The following is a 23,277-nucleotide window of genomic DNA, read 5'->3' on the forward strand; positions in this document are numbered from 1 at the left end:
TACGCTTCTGTTTGTGACTCTGCCGACAACTGTGGTGTCATCAGCAAACTGGAATTTGGAATTGGAATTGTCCCTGGTCACACAGTCATGGGTGTATAATGAGTAGAGCAGTAGGCTAAGAATGTATCCTTGGGGTGTGCTTGTGTTGATCATCAGTGAGGAGGAGATGTTCCAATTCGTGCTGACTATGGTCTTCCTATGAGAAAGTCAAGGATCCAGTGGCAGAGTTGGGTACAGAGGCCTAGAATTTGTAGCTTCTTCACCAGCACTGAGGGAATAATGATTTTGAAGGCTGAGCTGTAGCCGATGAAGAGCCACAGTATGTATGAATGGCTATTTTTGAGGTGATCTAGAGCTGAGTGAAGAGCCAGCAATATTGCATCTGCTGTGGAGCAATTGTGACAATAGGTGAATTGCAGCTGTTCTATATCTTTACTTAAGTATGTGTTAATTCTGCTATGACCAGCCTCTCAAAGCATTTCATCACAGTGGAAGTTAGTGCTACTGGGCAGTAGTCGTTGAGGCAGCTCACACTACTCTTCTTGTTTACCAGGGTGATTGATGCCCTTTTGAAGCAGGTGGTAACCTCTGACTATAGCAATCAGAGTTTGAAAATGTTTGTGTATACTCTGGCTAGTCAGTTGGTGCAGATTTTCAATGCCCTGTCAAGTACACTGTCAGGGTCTGACTCCTGGCAAGGGTTCACCCTCTTAATGTTCTGATGTCACCCAAAGACAGATATGACATAAAGATGGCATAATGAATTGCAATCGTGTTTATATTTGGAAAGAATAACTTACGATTTGTGAAATAATTATTTTTTTAATTAAAATGTGGAGTTTATATTTGGATTGTATAATTTAAGTAAGAGTTATGTAAAGAGTTGATTAATTAATCATTAATTTTAAATGTATAATATTTTTTAAGGCTCTGAGGGGTGAGGGAGGGAGTCAAGATGATGTAGCTAGTAGAGGGAGGGAGGGGGGTGGGGGGTTATTATTATTTTTTTTAAATACTTTTCCTTCTTTGTTATATATCTGTATTTATATCTTGTAATTTCTTTTTTTTTGTAATATCTTGTAAAATTCTTAAATAAAATTTTCCAAAAAAAAAGACAGATATGACAGGGTCCTTAGCCTTTTCAGGGATTCTAATAGGCACCGTTTGGTTCATCTTCTCAAAGCGGGCATAGAAGGTGTTCAGTTCATCAGGTAGTAAGCACCACAGCCATCTATAGTGTATGCCTTCACTTTGTAGGCGGTAATGCAATGAGGAGATTCTAGAGGTATAGCAAAAACAGTGTTTGTATCACATTTATCTTGAAAGTGTCAGACAGCTTATTCCTGCTGCTATTTTTCTAGTTTCTAATGTCAAACCTACACTAGCAGTTAACAAAATTGTACTAACATTCTATCCCAAGTCCACAATCCTGTATTTTTTTGCAAATCCATTAATTCCTTTCGTAACTTAAGGATTTTTTTTTGCACTACAATAAGTTGAAATTCTGCCTGGCCTGTTTATAAATATCATGTATGTACTCTGACAATAAATCTGAACTTCGATTCGAGATGCAAACAACCTCAGTAACCAAGGTAGAGGCTTAGAAATATCAGAATTCTTTCGAAGAAGTAATTCCTTTTCTGTTAAGTTCTAAACGCTTGCCATCTTATTCTGAGACTGTAACCCCAAAGAGGACAGTATCTTTTAAAAAAAAATTATAAATTTAAAACCACAAAGAATTCACATAATTGATATTATAAATCAAATCCAAATAAATGTGGAGTATATTAAAAAGAAAGAATGATGAAATTCCCCAATACTTTGCTCCCTCCTTTAACCCCTTACTAAAGCAAAAAGAAACAAGAGGACAAGACCCTCAACAGGAGCACTTATTACTTTAAGGTTTCTTTTAATATACTGAGACCTTAAGGAGAAAGGGAATGTCAGAGCTTCATTTAAATATTTACTCCTACATTTTGTAAATATGGGTACCATATCTTCCAAAATATATAGTATTTGTCTATTAAATTACGTAATGTTGTCAGGTGGTATAAAACTCCAAACTTCAGTGTGCCATCTTCCAAATCTGTATCAGACTTCCAAGTTATGGCAATATATTTTCATCCAATTGCTAAAGCAATTTAAACAAACTTCTTTTGATACATAATCAATTTCAATTTATGTTTACAACCTTTGATATCACTCAGTAAAAATAGCATTGGATCCTGTGGGAATTTAATCTGCATTATTCGTTTCAAACCAAAACGGTTTAATTCTAGGACACTGCCAAGTAGAATGAAAAATTGAACGAGTTTCCTGTCCACATCTAAAACATAAATTCGAAGAGGTCTGGTTCAATTTTTTAAAAACCTTTGTAGTGGAAAATATAACTGAGGAATAAATTATATTGTACCAGTCTATACCTCACATTTATTGAACTTTTCATATTTTCTCTACACAACTCAATCCAATCCTGTTAATCTTTTTGTTTATTCAAATCTACTTCCAAATTTTGTCTAGATTCATGAACCTCTACCTTTTGGGCTTTCTTTTGTAGTAACCTATACATCACTAAAATAAATTTCTTTATATCTCCATTACACAACACAATGATGTTAATTCTGTCCCTGCTAATAATAATGGCTCTTGACCAAAATTTTCATGTAAAAATTCCATAACCTGATAATAACTAAGTCTAATGTTCTCAAGTACCTTGAACTTCTTCATTCCATTAAAAGTAATATATTTTTCTGCTTCAAAAAACATCCTCAATCTTCCTAATACCCTGACACTGCCAAATCGTTAAAAATTGATTTCCCATGGAAAACTGAATCAATCTATTTTGAAATAATGGTGTTTTTCTTGACAATAAACTTTCTCCCCCCCCCCCAATCTCTTTATCAAACTTATTCAAAAGCTCAATTAAATGTTTCAGCATATGAGTTTCTCTATTTGATCCAGCACCAAGGCAATGCCTACACTCTTCAGTGTAAAATAGACCTTGCTTCACCTACTGTGACTCCTGTTTAGGCCATAAGACCAGGGAAGAAATAGGCTATTTAGCCCATCGAGTCTGCCCCACCATTCAATGATGAATTGATCCACTTTCCCTCTCAGCCCCACTGCCTGTCCTTCTCCCCGTAACCTTTGATGCCCTGGCTAATCAAGAACCTATCAATCTCTGGCTTAAATACACTCAATGACCTGGCCTCCACAACCACAAGTGGCGACAAATTCCACAGATTTATCACTCTGGTTGAAGAAATTTCTCCACATCTCTGTACTAACCAGACGCCCTTCAGTCCTGAAGGACTAGACTATCTCCATATGGGAAACAACCTTTCTACATCTACTCTGTCCACACCCGACAACATTCAAAATATTTCCGTGTGATCCCCCTTATTCTCCTAAATTCCAATGAATACAGGCCAAGGGCTGTCAAATGCTCCTCATGTGAGTTTCAACAAGTTGCTCCTTTGACAACATGGCAGACACATAATGAATTGAGGCAATAAGTTTAACTCTTCTTGGTTATGTGTTCTCTTGCTTTTCATTGCCTGCTTAGGTGTGCTATCTTACTTTTCTCAGTGTGCTCTTTCTGGTAACCAAGGTAACTGGAATTCATTTTTCCCTGCTTTCAAGCATAAAACAATGAAAGCAAAAAATATTGTTTGTATAATCAATTTAATTTTTTTTGCTGCAGAGTAGAGTTCTATTGTTAAAAGAGTTTGCATAGTTTTGAAAGACTTATTGCTGTACAAGGTAATAACTCTTGTCCTCTTATGCAAGCCAGTATTAAAAAAACACAGCAAATTCTAGCAGGTAAAAATGACTTTGGTACGCCAAGTCATTGAAGAAATGAATAATGTAATAATTGAATACAATGGAAACACTGAGAAACAGATGGAATGGCTTGATAAATTTGATCAACAAGTGTATATGAGACGTGTGTCTTGATCACTCCAATAATATGGTTATTCATTAAAATTTAAGCAATTCATGTATATATGTTGTACAAAAAATTATAGACATAAATTGACAGCGAGCTTGGATTTATGCGTTTGGAAATTGGTTTGCACTTGTAGTTGGTCCTTCACTATGTAATAAACACTGGCAATATGCTGCTGGTAAATTCAATCATGGAAGATCTAAGGCACAATGAACTGTTGAAAGCCCTTGTGTATTTGGGCCTTCAGACATCAGTTATTGCAGTGCGCATGAAGGAATTCTGTCAGTCAGGAGCAATGGGATGAGGGGTGTGAAACATGGAGTATGGGATGAGAGTCAGATATCACAAAGGGTTTCAGGGCATGGGCTGAAAGCTAGAGATGGTTGTGGAGATACAGCAGATGGAATAGGGAAGTCAGCAGTCATGGTGTATAATGAGTAGACAAAAAGTACAGGGTCTATGGTCAATGTCGTGATTGGATATCAAAGTAGATCAGTGTTATTGTCATTGTTTGACTGGGTTGTCAGATTCATGTGGTGGGGTCGGGGCTGTGAACTTAGAAGCTTGAGGCTGGGGATGCGTAGAAAGGGTTTGGTAGTCATGGTCTTGTGTGCTTCTCTGAGCTCCTTCTTGCATTAGTTGTCACAGAAACAAATTCATAAATGTGCTGCTTAAGTAAGTTCACAATTTTTCTGTGGCAATTGAATTGGGTGGCACACAATATACATCAGAGACTGGAACATTGACCTCTATATTCTGTAGAGAATAGTACAAATCAGGAAATAAATGCATTTATCCATCAAGAAATTGGATTTTTAGAAGATAACAGATTGAAGAGATTTTAGTGACAACATTTTGGGAAATTAATATATTTCTTACTGGAATGGATGCTTTTCTAAAAGGCCAATCAGTTAACTGATGAACCTTTTTCACAAGTGTGAGATGAAATTAGAGGGTGACTCACCCCAGATGTTCTCCGTATCACACCTTGGTAATTCACAGTCACATTTATAGAGGCCAATTAAGCTCAACCTCAGGAAATTTGAAATATAATTTGGGATGATTCTGAACAAGGTCAAGAACAACATTAAAAATGAGGGAAGAATTTTGATTTAAGATATTGTGCAAAACATTCCATATACAATTTCTATGAAGTGCATCTTTAATTAATCCAGGCTTGTCATCAAAAGAAGTTTAAAAATCATAATTTTGCCATTTAGATACCAGTTCCATTAACAGTACCCAGAATTATCTGTTCCAAAAATATACAAAATTATCATTGCTTTCATTTGCAGCATCTCATTTCAAATCCATATCCTCACATTTAAATTCCTTAAGGCTTCCTTGAAGATTCCTCAGAATCCCCTTCCTGCTCTGAATTTGGTGCTCCCCTAACTCCCACGTCTTAAATCTACCACTCACCCATCACCTGGGATGCCTTCAGCTCATGGTCTGGAATTCCTTACCAATCCCCTGCACATCTGTTGCCCTCAAATGTGTTTTAACTTCAACCAATTAATCAATCTTTGGTCACTCCTTTCAGAACAATCCTGAGGTGGGCTTTTCTGCAGGTTTGTTGCAAGTGATCACAGTGCTTTCTACTTGGACATATAGAGCAGTGGTTCTCAACTTTTTTCTTTCCACTCACATGTCACTTTAAGAATTCCCCATGCCATAAGTGCTCTGTGATTAGTAAGGGGTTGCTTAAGGTGGTATGGAGGAGGAAAGAAAAGGTTTGAAATCCATTGTTTTAATCGTACCTTATTGACTCATTATGTTCACTGTTTCATTACTCCAAAGGAAATAGGCCAATGACAATTTTTCCCAAGCAAAATATTTCAGTAACAGTTGGGTCCAGAGCAGTGATTTTCAATCTTCCCTTCCCACTCACATGCCACCTTAAGCAATCCCTTACTAATTACAGAGCACCAGTGGCATAGGGATGGAAAGAAATGGAAAGAAAAAGGTTGAGGACCACTGGTATAGAGTTTAATAGAAACATTTAGCTGGAAATACACTGGATATTATAATAGAAAATGATTGGTGTATGTTCTGATGCAAATTTGCCTGTCTATTGGTCAATAACATGCAGTCTGAAATTGTAAAGGAGATTCTCGTTATGTGATCTGTGTTGCCTTCCTCCCCAAAAAAATCAAAAGTCCTATTCTCTCACCTGAGATCAAATTTGCTTCAAATATCTTGTTGCTTTTTCTTATAAAATGATGAAAATTGACTTATTTTTGCAAGGAGGATGTTAAGCAAACACAAATTAATGCAAAACACATGTCAGAGGTGCTCGGCAGCATTAGCCAGTAGCTTGTGGAAGCTCTAGGGACCAGAACCAGTGTGTGGGTGAGCAGAACTCTAAGCTGCACATTCAATTCTTCAAAAGATTATGACAATTTATTTAATTTAACAGAAATAGATCACTGTAATGGGCCCTTCTGGCCAACGAGCCCACGCCACCCAATTATGTACATGTGAAAAATTAACATATTAACCCCATACATATTTGGAAAGTGGTTTTGGCAAATAGAAACCAGTTTTGTAAAATCAAACAGTACAGTTGTATTTACAATGAGCAATGTGCTACATTTTACTTTACAAACCTCTTCTTCCTTTACCTTTCAGTATTTTGATCATGGATTTACCTGTTCAATATTATTTGCCAATTCAACTCTGCTACCACTTGATGCTCTATTGAAGAGGAACAGAGTCAATTACTTAAAACAGAAAAATAATTTCTGGAATGCGGATATAATAAATTCCTCATTGCGTGCAATTGTGTGGGTTAGCAGTTCTCGGTAACTTGCTTTGGGTTCATGTTTGCACAAATTAAATTCTACAGAATTACACAATTATCAACTTGTTATTTATTCGTATCTCATGAATTAAGGTTTCCTATGCAGATAAGATGGAATTATTCAGGTGTCTGCAGATTTTCATGTTTTACTTCTAAATATTCATAAGTGTTGGCTGCATTTAATTATGGCTCTTCAAATTAAATAAGCAAAAATAATTTATTAAAGGTGTTGGAAGTTAGATAGTGAAATAACCTCAAAGTGCATAGATGGGTGTTTATGTAAGCAATGAATTTTGTTTAACCCACCTATCTTCCTGGACAGGAACAGGCACAATTTATCTTTGCTCCCTTGATTTGGATTCACGCTTGGAAAGTGGGGGTGTCTGCTAATTCCTGCATTTTGTTGTACAACCCTTATTGATGCTGAGATGATAATGATAAGGCCCCCTTAAATCACTGTAGACTTTGTAGTGATGTCTCTCTCACATTGATATCAAATGGGAATTTCCAGAATTTTGACCCAGTGACAAAGGTAACATTTCTCTGGTTCAAGATAGTAAATAATATTGAGATGTGCTTGAAAAGTGCAATGGTTCTATATGAATCTTTTAATTTATATTTGGGTAGAGATTAGGTGATTGAAAGCAAAATCAAAGGAAATGCAGTATGGTGTACCTGTGATGAACAGCTGCTAATAAAATTGACTACCTTGTCCTGGACAGTGTGAACTGCTTAAGTAGTGTTGATATTTCACTCGTCCAACCACTTGAATAAGATAACATTAGTCTATTATCTGCCTTCGGGAAGGGCTTTGAGAAGTCTGGGGATGTCACTTGCTACAGAATGCACTGCCTCTGAACTGCTGCTCTAGTCATGCACAGTATTTATGCAGCTGTTCCAGTTAAGCATCTAAGTCAACACTCACAGGGTGCTGCCAGTGATAGATTCAACAATGGCAAGGTTATAGGATATCAGAATGAAATGCTTGGGATTTAGATTAAAACTCCACTGGTTTAAGCTTACATGGTCTTGACAGAACTCAAGAGGTGTCTTAGTGAGTAGGTTATTATCACAGAAGTGCTCTTTGTCCCAGGTTAGTTTCCCATGTAGTTGGTCAGAAGCCAATGTAGTTGAAAAGGAAAGGTTTGGCTAGCAACACACTTGTCCTGATACACGAGTCTTCACTACTACAGCCTAGATGTTGTCAGAGCCCACAAACCTTGCAACAATCAATCCAGTCACTTGTTTCTTGATATAATTTGGAATTAATCAAATTGATTGAAGACAAGATTCTTGATGGTGGTGATTTCAAAAGGAGGCTGATCTGGATCAGGTACTTGTCATTCTGGCTGAAGACAATTACAGCTGGTTCAGTCCTTGAGCAGTCCCAACAAGGATCAGCCGCATTTATCAAACAATTAAATATTAGCAGGATAGCCTGCAAGAATGTGTTGCCTCCCCAGGCAAATGGCCTTCTGCCTTAACTAGCAGAATATTTTAATCATTGAACAAATATCATGTTGTTCAGGACCAGTCCTGAAGGATTTGTAATGACAAGCCAAATAAATATTTTCATTTTGTTACGACAGCACATTTGTTTAAAGAACAAACATAAGCCCTCAATGCTTCATCATTCTGTGTGACTCTTAATCAGAAATAGTATGACTTGTGGCATTGGAGGAAGTGAACAGTTGCAAATTTAATGCAGCAATTTGATTTTTGTACATGAGAAATTGGGGGAAAAAACTGATTATGATATTTGCCTTCTTGAGAAATAATTGTGTAAATTATTTTCTCTCAGATTATTTCAACTACATCAATTTTAGATGATGCCTTATTTTTACTTGTCTAAATTTGGCCAAAAGTATAACCTGTGCAAAGTGCTGGAGATTTTACAGTGTGGTCAGTGAAATTTGAATCAAAACCATCTTTTGTGCTAATTTTTTTAAAACAGTTCACTGGAATAAACTCACACCCCTAAATGTAGCCATGTTCCCAGGTGAAGCATTCTTCACTGAGAGTTTCTGCTAATTAGACTTATGGCTGGGCTTTCAGGGAGGCTTTAAAAATTAAGCTGTCTTTTTCTGCTCCCAGGAGAGTAAACAACAGTTTTAAATCCTTTAAATGCAATTATTCTAGTAATAAGATTTATTTTTTTCTTTTTAATTTTTAAATTGAGTTTAACATATAAATCCTATGTATAAAGTCTTCTAATATAACAAATAACAGGTCATGTCATATACATATCACAAATTAATATAAAAGTAAATCAAAAAACCTATCCATATTTGTTTATTTAACAATATTTCTTAAAAATAATTCTGGATAGAAACCACATTAGACAATCCCTTGGTCTAAACGACGGGTAAATGATATGATCTATGACAACCATATTAAACCCATATTGACAAGTTAATTTAAAAAAAGAAAACAAAAAAACCCTAAAACTACAATAAATCTAATCTACGCCGTCCCTCTAATCAAGGTTACCTTGAAGTAAAGGATGTAAAGATATGGATCAAATAGCGACCTTCAGACACTAGACAGGAAATCTCCAGAGGATCTAAACTTCTTAAATCTTCCAATCATGATAATATTCTATGAATAGGCCCCACATTTGTACAGTTTCAAATGTTTTGTTCATTTAAAATTAGGTTAGTTAGATGGTGAATAAATATGCAGATTCTTGTTCTCTAGACCTATTTTAAAATAAGGTTAAAAAAAATGGTGGCAATATGAGAGCTGCGGTCATGGCAGTTCTGTGCGGTGCAGACCCCAAGAGGGTGGGGAGCAGAGAGACAATGCTCCTCGATGGTGCCCTACCATCCAGTTCCACTGTCTGTAAAAGAAGCCGATAGTGTTTTATTTAAAATCGTATGACCACGGTGTTTGCACCCAAGATGGTAGTTCCTGTGTTTGGCACTGGTCACGAGGAATTGTAGACTCCAGGGGATCAGCGGACTGGCACAGGGAACCAGTAATGTGGAGGAGAAGACAGAGGAATCCTATGCATGGTGACGATGGTGGCGGACCAGCAAGGGGCTCTACAGCTGAAGTACACACAGGCAGCAAGACATTGGTGCCTTACGGGTAAGGAACGCACACAGCCTGAAGACTGACATAAGAACCAGGTGTCGGAACCAGAATTTGAGAGAGTGCTGACAGCAAGAAAGGCTTCCAAAGGGTCCTGGTCACTGAATAGACATTTGATGATTACGTTGACTCTGTTTTGCTTCTGTAAGGGGTGCCGGGTAATGCTAATGGTGAATCTTTGTCTGCCTTACGGCAGACTAAAAGGGATTTTATATAATACAGTATTACATGACAATAAATATTATTTGATCTGATTTGAGTACCTGAAATTATCAACCTTGAAGCAACATTTTAAAATGTAGTGCAAGTTACAACAGTTATTCTACATTATGCACAGAAACTCGGGCAGAAAAAAAACTTTGTGTGCAACATTTACCAAAATTCTCAATTGGGCCGAGCACAAAAACTCTACTTCACCTAATGTAATTTGGTTTTATTCTCAACTTGACTGGAGTATGATGACAAGTCATGATGCCATGAACTTGAGTCAAGATATGGCCACAAAGTAGTCATTTTTCTCACTCCTTCCTCTTCATGAACTGAGTCATGCTGGTGCCCTATAAGTTATTATTTAAATGGTATCTGTGTAGGAAAAGGGGAGACGCAGCGAGACTTGGGTGTTGCTGTGCATCAGTCGTTGAAAGTGGGCATGCAGGTGCAGCAGGCAGTGAGGAGGGCGAATGGTATGTTGGAGTTCATAGCGAGAGGATTTGAGTACAGGAGTAGGGAGATCCTGCTGCAGCTGTACAGGCCCTTGGTGAGACCACACCTGGAGTACTGCGTGCAGTTTTGGTCTCCTTATCTGAGGGAGGATATCCTTGCCTTGGGGGGGGTGCAGAGAAGGTTCACTAGGCTGGTACCGGGGATGGAGGAACTCACATATGGAGAAAGGATGGATAGACTAGGCTTGTATTCTCTGGAATTTAGAAGATTGAGGGGGGATCTTATAGAAACATAAAATTCTTAAGGGTTTAGACAGACTTGACGCAGGAAGTTGTTTCCAATGCTGTGAAAAACCAGAAACTGGCCATAGTTTAAGGATAAGGGGGAATTTTTTTAGGACTGAGATGAAGAAAAATTTGTTCTCTCAGAGTGGAATCCTTTGCCACAGGAAGTAGATGAGGCTGGTTCCTTGTCAATATTTAAGTGTAGGTTAGATTTGGCCCCTGTGGCCAAGAGGATTAGGGTGTATGGGGAGAAGGCAGGAACCAGGTATTGATTAGCCATGATCATAATGAATGGTGGTGTAGGCTTGAAGGGCCAAATGGCCTACTCCTACACCTATTTTCTATGTTTAATGGGGTGGGGGGGGGGGGATTTTAAAACCTTTGCATTGATAATGACTTTATCTCCAAAATTAGAGGCCAATTTATCACCCTTGGTGGAAGATTAGATTCCTACTTCAAGTGAATGATTTTTTGAAAAACATAACAATCAATCACAAACAATCGAACAGGAGTGCATAACATGATGAAAGATAAGATCTTGAATAGGTTTTATCCAAATCTGTATAACACCATAATTTTCAGCCACTGAGTCATGAAAATAATGACAGTTGGTCTTTAAGCATTTCAGACAATCCGTGCTGAACATTCATATTTAATCATGTGCTGTTGGCTCCAGGGCAAGCCGTGTTAGCTTAGTCATTGCCAGCATTATTGCATACAAAAGGTGATTGAACAGTGCCCAGAAAGAGGAAAGGCATTAAAATCATTAGCTTCTTTATTTTGGAATCCTGAGTGCCATTAAAACTCCAATACAGCATCTGCAGTGCATTTGTACACTCCTGAGTCGCAGTGAATACCATGCAAGGGTTATCTTGTTATGGGCGAAGTACTTTTGTCAGATAAATGCAAATGAGCAGAAGTGGCATCCATCATTGTGCGGGTGACATCGGCACCATCAATGCCTTTGGAGCCGGTGTTCCAGCCAGTGTTGCCTTTTAGCCAAGATTACAAAATAACTCCCACTCCACGTCCACTACCCCATCCTTTTTCCCACCTCTGAACTGGGTGCAATTAAAAAGGTTGCAGACTGATCGTTTACTTTCTAGCTATTATTGTAATTCTACAAGCAATGTTTTTTTCTTGGTGTTTTAGGTTGCAAATGTCTCCGAAGTTTGGGTGCTGGAGCACCATTTCTGACCTTGGTGGGGTTTGGGGGGGGGGGGGGTGTTGCACATACATGTTGTGCTGACTTATCAGGAATTCTGCTGGGGATACAGCATGATTAGAAACAGTGAACAGGACAATCTCTGAGAAGAGAAAGGAAAGAGGAGGATGCTTCATGAGAAGGTCACATTTGACCTGGTTGTTCAGGACATTTCTCCCTGCACTGGTTGCATTTCACACTGTGACAGATTATGTTATATTTTATATTGTATATAGATATGTTTTAAAGGATATAAATTTGGCAGGTTTTTTTAGTGTAGATGACAAACAAATACAAACACTTCAAAACAGATGTCATTTATAATGCAAAAGTATGGCTCAAGCAAGACAGTCCAGGCTCTGGGTGCCTTTGCAAAAACTTTGAAGAATGCCTTTTGAGGCTTTACACGTAGGTGTTAATTGGACATGCTGTGCAGTAGGATTATTGTTTTGGAAAGCAACAGATGAACAAACTCGGAAGATTAGGTCTGGTGCCACAGTCTATCTGAAAGGAAGCAGAGAGAGACAAACAGGCTTTTCTGTGTGTGTGTGAGAGAGAATTCAGTTCTACAGTTCAGCAGCAGCATCTGGGACTGGAACATGACAAGCTGGCAAGGTTGTGGAAATACCCCATTTTGAAGATTGTTTGTGAGTTCTTAGTTCAGCCTGTTCAAAACCCTTGTGATCTATACAAGAGGAGATGGCTGGCTGTATAATGTTTCACTTGAAATAAGGAACTCTGTGTTGACCTGAAAGAAAGAGATTATCATCTGGAAAACCCTGATAGGCAAATTTCTTCAGCCAGACACTGAAGTGGCTGATTGGAAGGAATCAGTTTGTGTCCAATAAGCAACAAATCTCTCTCTGAAAATCGACAAGAACCTTCCTGAGTGGTAACCATTTACATTTCAAGCACCAAAGCCTGGTGAAGATTCATAAATGTTAAATTCTTGGCACAGTATAAGAATTGCCTGCAACCAATGAACTTAGAGGAATGAGAAGTGAGATTGAACTGTAAATCAAAGAACTTTTCTGCACTTACACACACATTACATACACATGCACTTAGAATTAGAAGAGGGCTGTTTTCATGTTTAAAGATAAAAGCAACTTTTGTTTAAGTAACCATTTGTCCTGGTAAATTTCTATTGCTGCTGGGTTTTGAGGTTCCCTGGGCCCATAACAACACACACCCATATAATGATTCCCCCTTGCTGAATCACAAAAGTCACTATTTTCCTGCAATGTAGTGTGTATTTGTCACTGCTGTTGTCTACTGTGCCAACAGAGATGGTGTGTTATCTGAAATGAAAAAGGAAAGGGGAAGGGAATGATGGACTGGAGCAGGGTAGAGTAAGTGAAACCATCTATGTCATTAGCAGTGTGTAAATCAGAAGAGACTAGAGAAACATAAGAACCTCAGATGCTGGCATCTTAAGCAAACATGGAAAGGCTGGATGGTCTCAGCAGGTCAGACACAATTCAAGAAGAGAAGTGGACAGGTAGTTTTGGGTTTGAACCCTTTCTTGAGACAAGGTGGCTTGGGGAATACAGACATCAAAATGAAGGGGGGAAGGGACCAAGATGTAGGAGAATACTGGACAAATGAAGGCAGAAGAGGTGAAGTAGGGAGATAGGTAGGGGAGGAGGTCATAGGTGGGGTTGGATAATGGGAGCTCATAAAGGACATGGTGGAACTGAATCGTGGTGATTGTTTCCTGAAAATGGAAAATTCAATGTTCATTGCAGTGACACAAGAGGCTAAAATTGAGGGAGAAGCAGGAAAGATGATTAACTTCAATGGTGGTCAACTTTGAAGTTTTCAGACCTGCTGCTGGCCATTGTATCCTAACCCTAACCCTAATGCTGCTATCCATCTCCACAGTTGCCATCACCTTTGCTCACATATAGATTGACGCATCCAAGTGTATCTGTATGCTCTTTCTACATCCAGTCACACAGAGGAAACTATGCGGGTGTGTGGTATGCAGTTCTCTACGGGTCGACTGAAGCATGTGAATATTAGAAACGAGAGCAGGTTGATAGAGAGAATTGGTAGGTGAATGAAGGGATGTTCTAAATTTAATGTTGTCTGAGGTTAGTTGTGAATTTCGTGAGATATTGGATTTGAAGGTGATTTCACTATGATCATTTATTTTTGTTTATTCTGCTGCTCATAGCTAGGTCCAAGTCCTAGAATTCTAAGTCTTTATCCCTAATTAGATTACCTCCCTTTTGTGCATGACCATGTGTTCTGGCTGCTTTTGGAGCAGGGTGCTCTGCTCTCTTGGATATACAGGACTTCCCTCCTTCTGTCCTCCTTATCCAGCTCAGCTGGAAGAAGGAATGTGGAAGATGCTCCTTCCTTTCATCCCTACCTCAGGCCTGAATCACTGAGTACCAATACCTGCTATGAACTCTTCCTCTAAGAGGTTTTCAGTGCTGCTTTCCACTCACAATATTGCGTCCCTTTTGCATTGTGACATTCAGCAGTAAGGATAGCTGAATACTTGGCTAAGTGAGGTGGCAGATCAATGCTTTGATGCTGCCTATTCTCCAAAGAATAGCTGAGTCATGATTCCTATCCCTGTTTTGGGGGACCTTTAGAATTCAACAATTCTAGGTTCTTAATTTGCTTCTCTTATGTTGAAGTGATAGTACATCAAAATTAAAACTCTTCCATTGCATTTACAGCTTGATAACCCAGATGAGCAGGCAGCTCAAATCAGACGGGAGCTGGATGGACGTCTTCAGATGGCCGATCAAATAGCTAGGGTGAGTAACTCAACGTCACAAAGCATCTTACGGGAATAGTAGTGACTTGACTGGTACTTAAGATCTGGGTCATTCCTCCTGAGGCATATGTTCAAGTTCCATCAGTGGAGTTGTACAACTTACATTCAATTAATTCACTAAACATGGAATTGATGGCCATTATTTATAATGTTAACTGTGAAACTACCAATTGTTGCTTAAAAATAAAACCAATTCACTTTAGGCTTTATCTTTCTGATTCCAGACCTACCAAGATGTTTGTCAATTAACTGCCCTCTAAATTAACTTAGAAGTAAGGCAGGGATGGATAATAAAATGCCAACTTTACTAGTGATGTCATTATTCCATGAATGAATGCATTAAATGATCAATTTCCTTGCATAATTTATCATTCTTTTAAAGTTTTCATCCATGAGTGGTGGAACCTAGTTATATTGACATCGCTCATAATTGCATTTCTCTGAATTAAGGTAGGTTTTGCAAATATTTAATATATCCAAATAGACAACCCTTGATGATGAAAATTCTCTCTGCAAAGTCAGCTAAAGCACAAAAGTTAAAACCTGAATCCTGCCCACTGGCTAATATCCTCAGCGAGTAATTGAGAAGTTTTTTATACTTCATAGAACTTCCTGTTTGCACTGTCAAGATTTATTCCTTTCAGCAGTTACTGGAAATACACATCAAACTTATTATATCTTCAGATAAGATAAATACATATTGAACCTTTATATAATCCTTGCTGATAACATTAATCCTTTTCCAATGATTTTTTTTCTTTTGTCTTGATATAATAAATTTCCAAATTATTCAGGTAACTCATACCTAATGTGAAAATATAGTCAAGCATTAAGTGTCAAAATTTCTATTAAATTTCAGATACAACATCGCAGTTCAACATTTTTCCTATCGTCCAGGTGATAGTAGAAAATCTTTTGTGCCTCTTGTTTGTTTCATAGTGTAAGGTACATTTGGTAAACTGTTCATCTCTTGCAGGGAATGAAGTGAAACCCTTCAGCACCTCTATATTTTTTTTAAAAAGCTGTAAACCTGCCTTTCTTCACTCGTATTTATCATCAAAAGTAAAACAGCATAATTTAAGTACATAAAGGGAAAAAAGGGTAATTAGAGAAAAAAAATAGAGTCCTTCAGAAATCAATATGGTCCACACTGTATGGAGGCCACAGGAGATGGGCAAGACCTTCACTGAAATGAGTACTTCTCTGTTGTTACTGTGGAGAAAGATGTGAGGACTGGGAACTAGAAGGAGATGATAAACATGCTCTGGGATGAGCAAAGGCTGATTAGGGAGAGTTAGCATGGTTTTATCAGTGAGAGGTCATGTCTCACTTACAAATCTGATTGAGTTTTTTGACCAAGAAAGTCGACGAAGTAGAGTAGTGGATGTTATATATATGGATTCCAGCTACATGTTCAATAGGTTTCCGCACAGTAGGCTGCTCTGGAAGGTTGGGTCGCTTGGGATACAAGGTGAGATGGCACATTAGATAGAAAATTAGCTTCAAAATGAAAGCAGAGTGTGATGGTGGAAGGTTGTATTTCAGACTGGAGGCTAGTGAGGTACCATAGGGCTTGGTGCTGGGCCCATTGCTGTTTGTCATCTTTTTCAATGACATAGATAAAAATGTACAAGGCCAGATCAGAAAGTTTGTGGATGATACTGAAGTGTCTAATATTGTACATAGTGAAGATGGTTGCCAAAGATTGCAACAGGATCTTGATCAGATGGACAGAGAAATAATGAATGGAATTTAATGCAGAAAACTTGTGCTTTGTGTTGCGCTTTGGAAGGTCTAATTTAGGGAGGACCTACACAGTAAATAGTATGGATCTCAGGAATGTTGTAAAGCAGAGGGATTCACGAGTCTTTCTTTGGCTTGGCTTCGCGGACGAAGATTTATGGAGGGGGTAAAAAGTCCACGTCAGCTGCAGGCTCGTTTGTGGCTGACCAGTCCGATGCGGGACAGGCAGACACGATTGCAGCGGTTGCAAGGGAAAATTGGTTGGTTGGGGTTGGGTGTTGGGTTTTTCCTCCTTTGCCTTTTGTCAGTGAGGTGGGCTCTGCGGTCTTCTTCAAAGGAGGCTGCTGCCCGCCAAACTGTGAGGCGCCAAGATGCACGGTTTGAGGCGTTATCAGCCCACTGGCGGTGGTCAATGTGGCAGGCACCAAGAGATTTCTTTAGGCAGTCCTTGTACCTTTTCTTTGGTGCACCTCTGTCACGGTGGCCAGTGGAAAGCTCGCCATATAATACGATCTTGGGAAGGCGATGGTCACACACGAACATAATAGCTTGAAAGTGGCATCACACAGATAAGGTAGTCAAAAATGTTTTCAGCGCATTGGTGTTCATCAGTCAAAATATTGCATATAGAAGTTGACAGGTCAGTTGCCTAAGATGAATAGATCAGGTGAGTACAGAGAGTCTTTTATCCAGAGTAATGGAATCATTAACTAAAAGGCATAGGTTTAAGTTGTGGGGGAGAAATTCAACAGGAATCTGAGGGGTGACATTTTTCCCAGTGAATGGTGATTGTATGGAATGGACTGCCAGAGGAAGTGGTTAAGGTGGGTACTGTTACAAAGCTTAAGAAACATTGGATGGGTGCATAGATAGGCTAGGTTGAGAGGGATATGGGGAAAATGCAGACAGGTGGGACAAGTGTGGGTGGGGCATTTTGGGACCAAATTATGTTGTATGACTCTGTCTCATTTTTAATAGGGATTATGTCAAGAAATATGGCATAGATAAAATGATCTCCCATTAACAACTATTACAAATTGCTCCTTCGTATTATAATAAACCCCATAAGATTGTATTATTTATGTCACAGAAGTTGTTCCTGGTAATTTAAATAAGTGATTAAATCATGGCAAATATGTTAGTTATAAACATCAGGTATCAGTGTAGTGATACAACGAGATAAACAGACTCACCAAGGCAAATAGCGCCTTTGGAAGACTACACAAAAGAGTCTGGAAAAACAACCAACTGAAAAACCTCACAAAGATTAGCGTATACAGAGCCGTTGTCATACCCACACTCCTGTTCGGCTCTGAATCATGGGTCCTCTACCGGCATCACCTAGAACACTTCCACCAGCATTGTCTCCGCTCCATCCTCAACATTCATGGGAGCGACTTCATCACCAACATCGAAGTACTCGAGATGGCAGAGGATGACAGCATTGAATCCACGCTGCTGAAGATCCAACTATGCTATGCAGGTCACGTCTCCAGAATGGAGGACCATCGCCTTCCCAAGATCGTGTTACATGGCGAGCTCTCCACTGGCCACCGAGACAGAGGTGCACCAAAGAAGAGGTATAAGGACTGCCTAAAGAAATCTCTTGGTGCCTGCCACATTGACCACCGCCAGTGGGCTGATATCGCCTCAAACCGTGCATCTTGGCGCCTCACAGTTCGGCGGGCAGCAACCTCCTTTGAAGAAGACCGCAGAGCCCACCTCACTGACAAAAGGCAAAGGAGGAAAAACCCAACACCCAACCCCAACCCACCAATTTTCCCTTGCAACCGCTGCAACCGTGTCTGCCTGTCCCGCATCGGACTTGTCAGCCACAAACGAGCCTGCAGCTGACGTGGACATTACCCCTCCATAAATCTTCGTCCGCGAAGCCAAGCCAAAGTAGAAAGATAAAAGATGATACAATGCATTGCAACATCTATCATGACGTGTCACTACCACGACTTTCATCTGGCAATGCATCAGCAAATCTTTAAAATACACAATTCAGAATCAAGATACATTCTCGACTAGGAATTTTCGTGTAGCTACTCCCACTTCACTACAATGCCGTAAGCCTGGCAGTTGCTCTGTTTCTGCCTGTATGTAGGACTCCTGTTACAAGTTGTGAAGTCTTTCAGCAGTAAAAGCAAGACCCCACTGAGAGAATGGCTAGGGTTTGTTTCACTTGTCAATTACATTTGAATTTTTGACTCTGCCCACATGCTTTTGAAAGGACTTCAGCAGAAGTCTCCTTTCAGTGTATGTAATGCCTAACTATCCTGCACCTAAAGTTTTATTGGGATCTGATAAGTATGTTGTATGGTAAAATAAAATAATTTAGAACTGGAGAAGCAATTACAGTAGAACTCCAATTATCTGAAATGATCAGGACCGGGCCTATGTCGGATAAAGGTTTTTTCCGGAGAACTGGTCATTTTTTAAAAACGGCCCAGTAGCAATAGCAAATCACTTGTAACAGTGTTTAAAATACAACTAACAACAAGGGAAGGCTTTTGAAGCCTTAAAAAAATGCTGGCAGCTGCTGATCACCAGCACCTCCCCACTGAGGCCCCACTTCTGCTGGGAGCCCAATGTCCCCAGTCAGTTTGGCTCCAAAACAAAATTTTGGATAAATGAGGATTTTGGAGAATCTGATGTCAGATAATCAGGGTTGTATTGATTACAACGTATGCAGATAAACTGACCAATGTTAATAAACCAGAGGAATGGCCAAAGATTATAAGGGATTATGGATAGCAGTCAATCAAGGGGATGTAGGTTCATGTAAGTGAGCAACAAGTCCTTCTCATGCTGAAAATTCCTTTTAAAGTCTATGGACTTAAATGTGCTGAGAGTGATGTGAAATCTTTACTGTTATAAGTAATGAACGATGTACATTTGTTTTGTGTATTTTTTTTCTTTGATGCATATTCTAGGTAGAAAAATCCAATCCAGATTTGTGTTCCTTCATAATCTGTTCACATATTAAGTGAATTTATTATCTCGTATTTATATAATCTGTCTTTCCACTCATGGCCAAAGATAGCTATTCTTTTCTAACCCAATTGAGTATATTTCAATGTATTCCTTGCATCCCCCGATTGTCACATCTACAGTGCTTTCGATTTTATGCCTCATTTAAACTAAAAACAATATTCCTAATTTATATCAACCTAGAGTTCCAAATTATTATCAAAAATAAGAGGTCATACTACCAAGCAAGCATAATGTCTCTTGGCTTCTTTCAATCTTTAATGCTTATTATGTATGAGATTTCTTTTCACATTCCATAAGATAAACAAGAGTGCAATTTCATTAAGATATAATTAAAATGATATTCCCTGAACAATTGCAGTTGTTGAATCCTAAAACACCAGTAACACCACAAGTCAACTTCTTCCCATTCCCAACTGCATTCTAACCATTATAAGCTTTTAAACAAAAGGCAATGTCTCCTCAGAGCCCGCCAGTTAAGAAAAAAATCTTCATGAATATGCTTTGGCTGCCATTGTAGAAGTAACATAAGTCATCTGGAGAAATATATACATTTATGATTCTCTAAAAAAGTTAAACTTGCTTTGGGGTTTTCTCGCTAATCCATTTAGTCTCTACGAGGATTGTAGAAACACAGGTGTGCTCTTTTTCTAAGGTGTTTGCAGATCTTCAGGAAAATTGGAGAACCACCATAGAATTTGACTTCAGCATTGCCTAATCAATTACCAGTAACAGTCACTGTGATTTAATTGTCAAAGCACAGACAAATTTCTCTTTACTGATTAAGTACGATTTTATTGGAAACAAAAACTGTGATTCGGATGGTAAAGAGTGTCAGCAATGATGGTAAACCTTCCATCAGGTAATACAATTGCTAAGATTTCTTAAGTTGTTGGGCCGAGATGATTTTTAAGAATGAGGATGTATATTAAATCCTTCTGTTTTGTGTAGTTAACACAATGGTTTTTTCGTTGTTTTATAGGAACGCAAATTTCTGAAGTTTGTGTCAAAGGAAATGGAGAACATGTTTATTGAGGAGCTTAAGTCATCTGTAAATCTACTAATGGCAAATCTAGAAAGTATGCCAGTGTCTAAAGGAGGTTCAGAATTTAAACTTCAGAAGCTGAAACGCAGTCATAACACGTCCATCATTGACATGGGAGAGGAAAATGAAAATCAGCTCTCCAAGTCTGATGTTGTTCTGTCTTTTACACTTGAGGTGAGAGAATAGGAAATATTAGTTTTGCACAGTTAGCAATAAATGAGAATAACCATGTCTACATTATTTAATTTTTGCAATTTTATTTATAGTAATTAATTAGCTTGCTCAGGTTAACACAAGGCTGATTGTTTGACCAAGTGGTATATTGGAAGTCTACAAGCAACTAACTTTGTATTTACCTTGCCCAGTGAATTGTTCCCAAAGATTCTCTGATTAAATGTTTTAGTGTACTCAGAGCCAATCTGTGAAAAATACGCTGGCTTTTCTAAGTATCTCCTGTAGCTCTTTGGCTCAGAGGAGCAATATAGAATCCTATATCATGGAAACATGCCTAGTCTGCTGACCACGCTAGTCCCATTTGCTACATTCAACCCATATCCCACTGAAATCTTCCTGTCTAAATGTCTTTTGAATGTCACAATTTTCTGCTGGTTGATGAAAGCCAATGTGCTGAAAGCCATCTTCACCATTCTATCTGTGATGCTACTTTCAAGGGAGCACTTCTTCTGGAAACTCAACTTTATCTGTTAATAAAATGTCCCTCAGGTACTTTTTATATCATTCCCCTCTCCCCTTAAATCTGTGCCCTCTAATTTTGGAATCCCGGGTAACAGGCCAAGACTATTTGCCTTATATCTGCCCTCTTGTTTTTACAACTAATATGAAGGTTAATCTAGAGTAGGGGCGGTAAAACCGTGGCTTGCGAGCCACATGCGGCTCTTTGATATAAAAGTGCAGCTATTTTGGCTGTGTAGTGTTAGTGGGCGTGGCTTGTTATCGCGTGATTATGGTACTTATGGCCGTGTTGCGGGCAGTGGAATTACGGAGTGTAAGTGATCCAGGCCACCAGTCTATCCGAGCTCCCGATGTCCTGGCTGCAGATCCTCGACCCGACCACCCTCCCAAAGGAGCACCTGATGCCCCAGCGTTCGGCTGCCCACCTATCTGAGCTCCCAATGCCCAGGCTGGCCACCCTTCCAAGCTTCCAATGTCCTGGTCATCTGCCCATCTGAGCTCCTGAGGCCACAGCCACCCACCTATCCAAGCTCCTGATTCCCTGTCTACCCCACCCCCCCAATGCCCCGGCCACCCGTCCATCCAAGATCTCAACGCCCCAGCCTCCCACCCATCTAAGATCCATGCGCCCCAGTCTCCCGCCCATTGAAATTCCCAATGTCCCAACCATGGACTCTCACCTAGGCCCTGCCCACCCACCCACCCATTTGAGCTCCTGATGTCTTGAATGTGGTCTTACCACTTAGTCCCTGCTGGTCAACTATCTGATCTCCTGACACCTCAAATGACTCAGGTACGTTCCACGGTCAAACGTTGTATGTGTGTAATAATTAACCCCCTAAATTGGTCCACAAAATTCAATATTATGCAAGTATATGTTGTGTACATTTTGATTTTTGAAGGCAATACGAATTATCAATTTTAAAATTACATGTATGAATAAATATTATTAAATACACCCATTTCTAAATATTATTACATACACCCATTTAATATTTATTTTTTTTGTATCAAAATGTGCAAGTAAGACTATAAACATCTAAGTAATATTTTTTCATATCTGCGGCTCTTAAACATTTGAAGTATAACGTATGTGGCTCTTAACTTAAGCATGTTTGGCTACCCTTGATCTAGAGGCTGTTCACTATTCTAGAACCAGCTTTTTTAATGTAAACGTAACCACAAGTTTAATCACAAAGTAACCATTTTAAACTCTTCTTGCTTTTTTCACCCTCATCATTTACACTAGATTACAAGGAACTCCTGGAAGTTTTTGTCACAGTGCTGGACAATAGGAATCTGAATTGCTTCCATCACCAGGCCAACCTCTCCTGAATGTTCTATCCTGCCATTTCTGTGTCTGAACTCTCTCTCATATTTCTCTAATTTCTCTCTCTCTCTCTCTCTCTCTCTCTCTCTCTCTCAAGCCAAAAAATTGCCATCACATACTCTCTTCATGTTTTCCATTTTGGCTGAAATTGGTGTTTCCCTTTTTCCTTCAGAATAACTATACACTTTATCCCTTCCATCCTTGCAAATTGCCAACTCCATTCACTTTTTCTTCCTCTGAGGCTTTGCACATATCATCGCCCCTTCTACACATATTATTCCTTTTAGTTTCCAGTCTGTCTTCACACCAAAATGGGATGCCATAAGATCAAATCAATTCTCATCAAAGACACAAGTACTATCCAATATGATTATTACTAGGAAAAGCTATACTGAATCATCCTTCTTGACATTCTTGTGGGCTCTGCCTCATTTGGCCATACAGTGGTCAGCAATGTCCCCACTTCTTTCTTCCAGCCAAGAGATGGCTGAATTTGGATTCATTTTCATTGGTCCACTTGTAGGTCCTCTCATGGATTCTATTCTCATTCATTGCTGTTGTGTCTGGTGTCTCCAAAAGACAGATATCTAGGTCCCCTCTCATTTCCCTTCCGCATGCTTTTCCTGGGTTGTGTCATCCTTGAACAGTATATTGATCAGCACAGGAATGCTGCTTGACA

The 23,277-nt window shown here is 39.1% G+C and overlaps 1 protein-coding gene across 2 annotated transcripts in view; it reads left to right on the forward strand.

Moving 5' to 3' along the window:
• The window catches only part of cadpsa (Ca2+-dependent activator protein for secretion a), a 454,508-nt gene that overhangs the window by 162,393 nt on the left and 268,838 nt on the right, over positions 1 to 23,277 (forward strand). For both annotated transcript variants that reach the window (XM_069937157.1, XM_069937158.1), the window contains exons 4-5: positions 14,690 to 14,770; positions 20,513 to 20,749. In XM_069937157.1, the coding sequence (XP_069793258.1) occupies positions 14,690 to 14,770; positions 20,513 to 20,749 (318 nt within the window). The remainder of the gene's footprint in view (positions 1 to 14,689; positions 14,771 to 20,512; positions 20,750 to 23,277) is intronic.

This window comes from Narcine bancroftii, chromosome 5, assembly GCF_036971445.1.
Source record: "Narcine bancroftii isolate sNarBan1 chromosome 5, sNarBan1.hap1, whole genome shotgun sequence".
NCBI lineage: Eukaryota > Metazoa > Chordata > Chondrichthyes > Torpediniformes > Narcinidae > Narcine > Narcine bancroftii.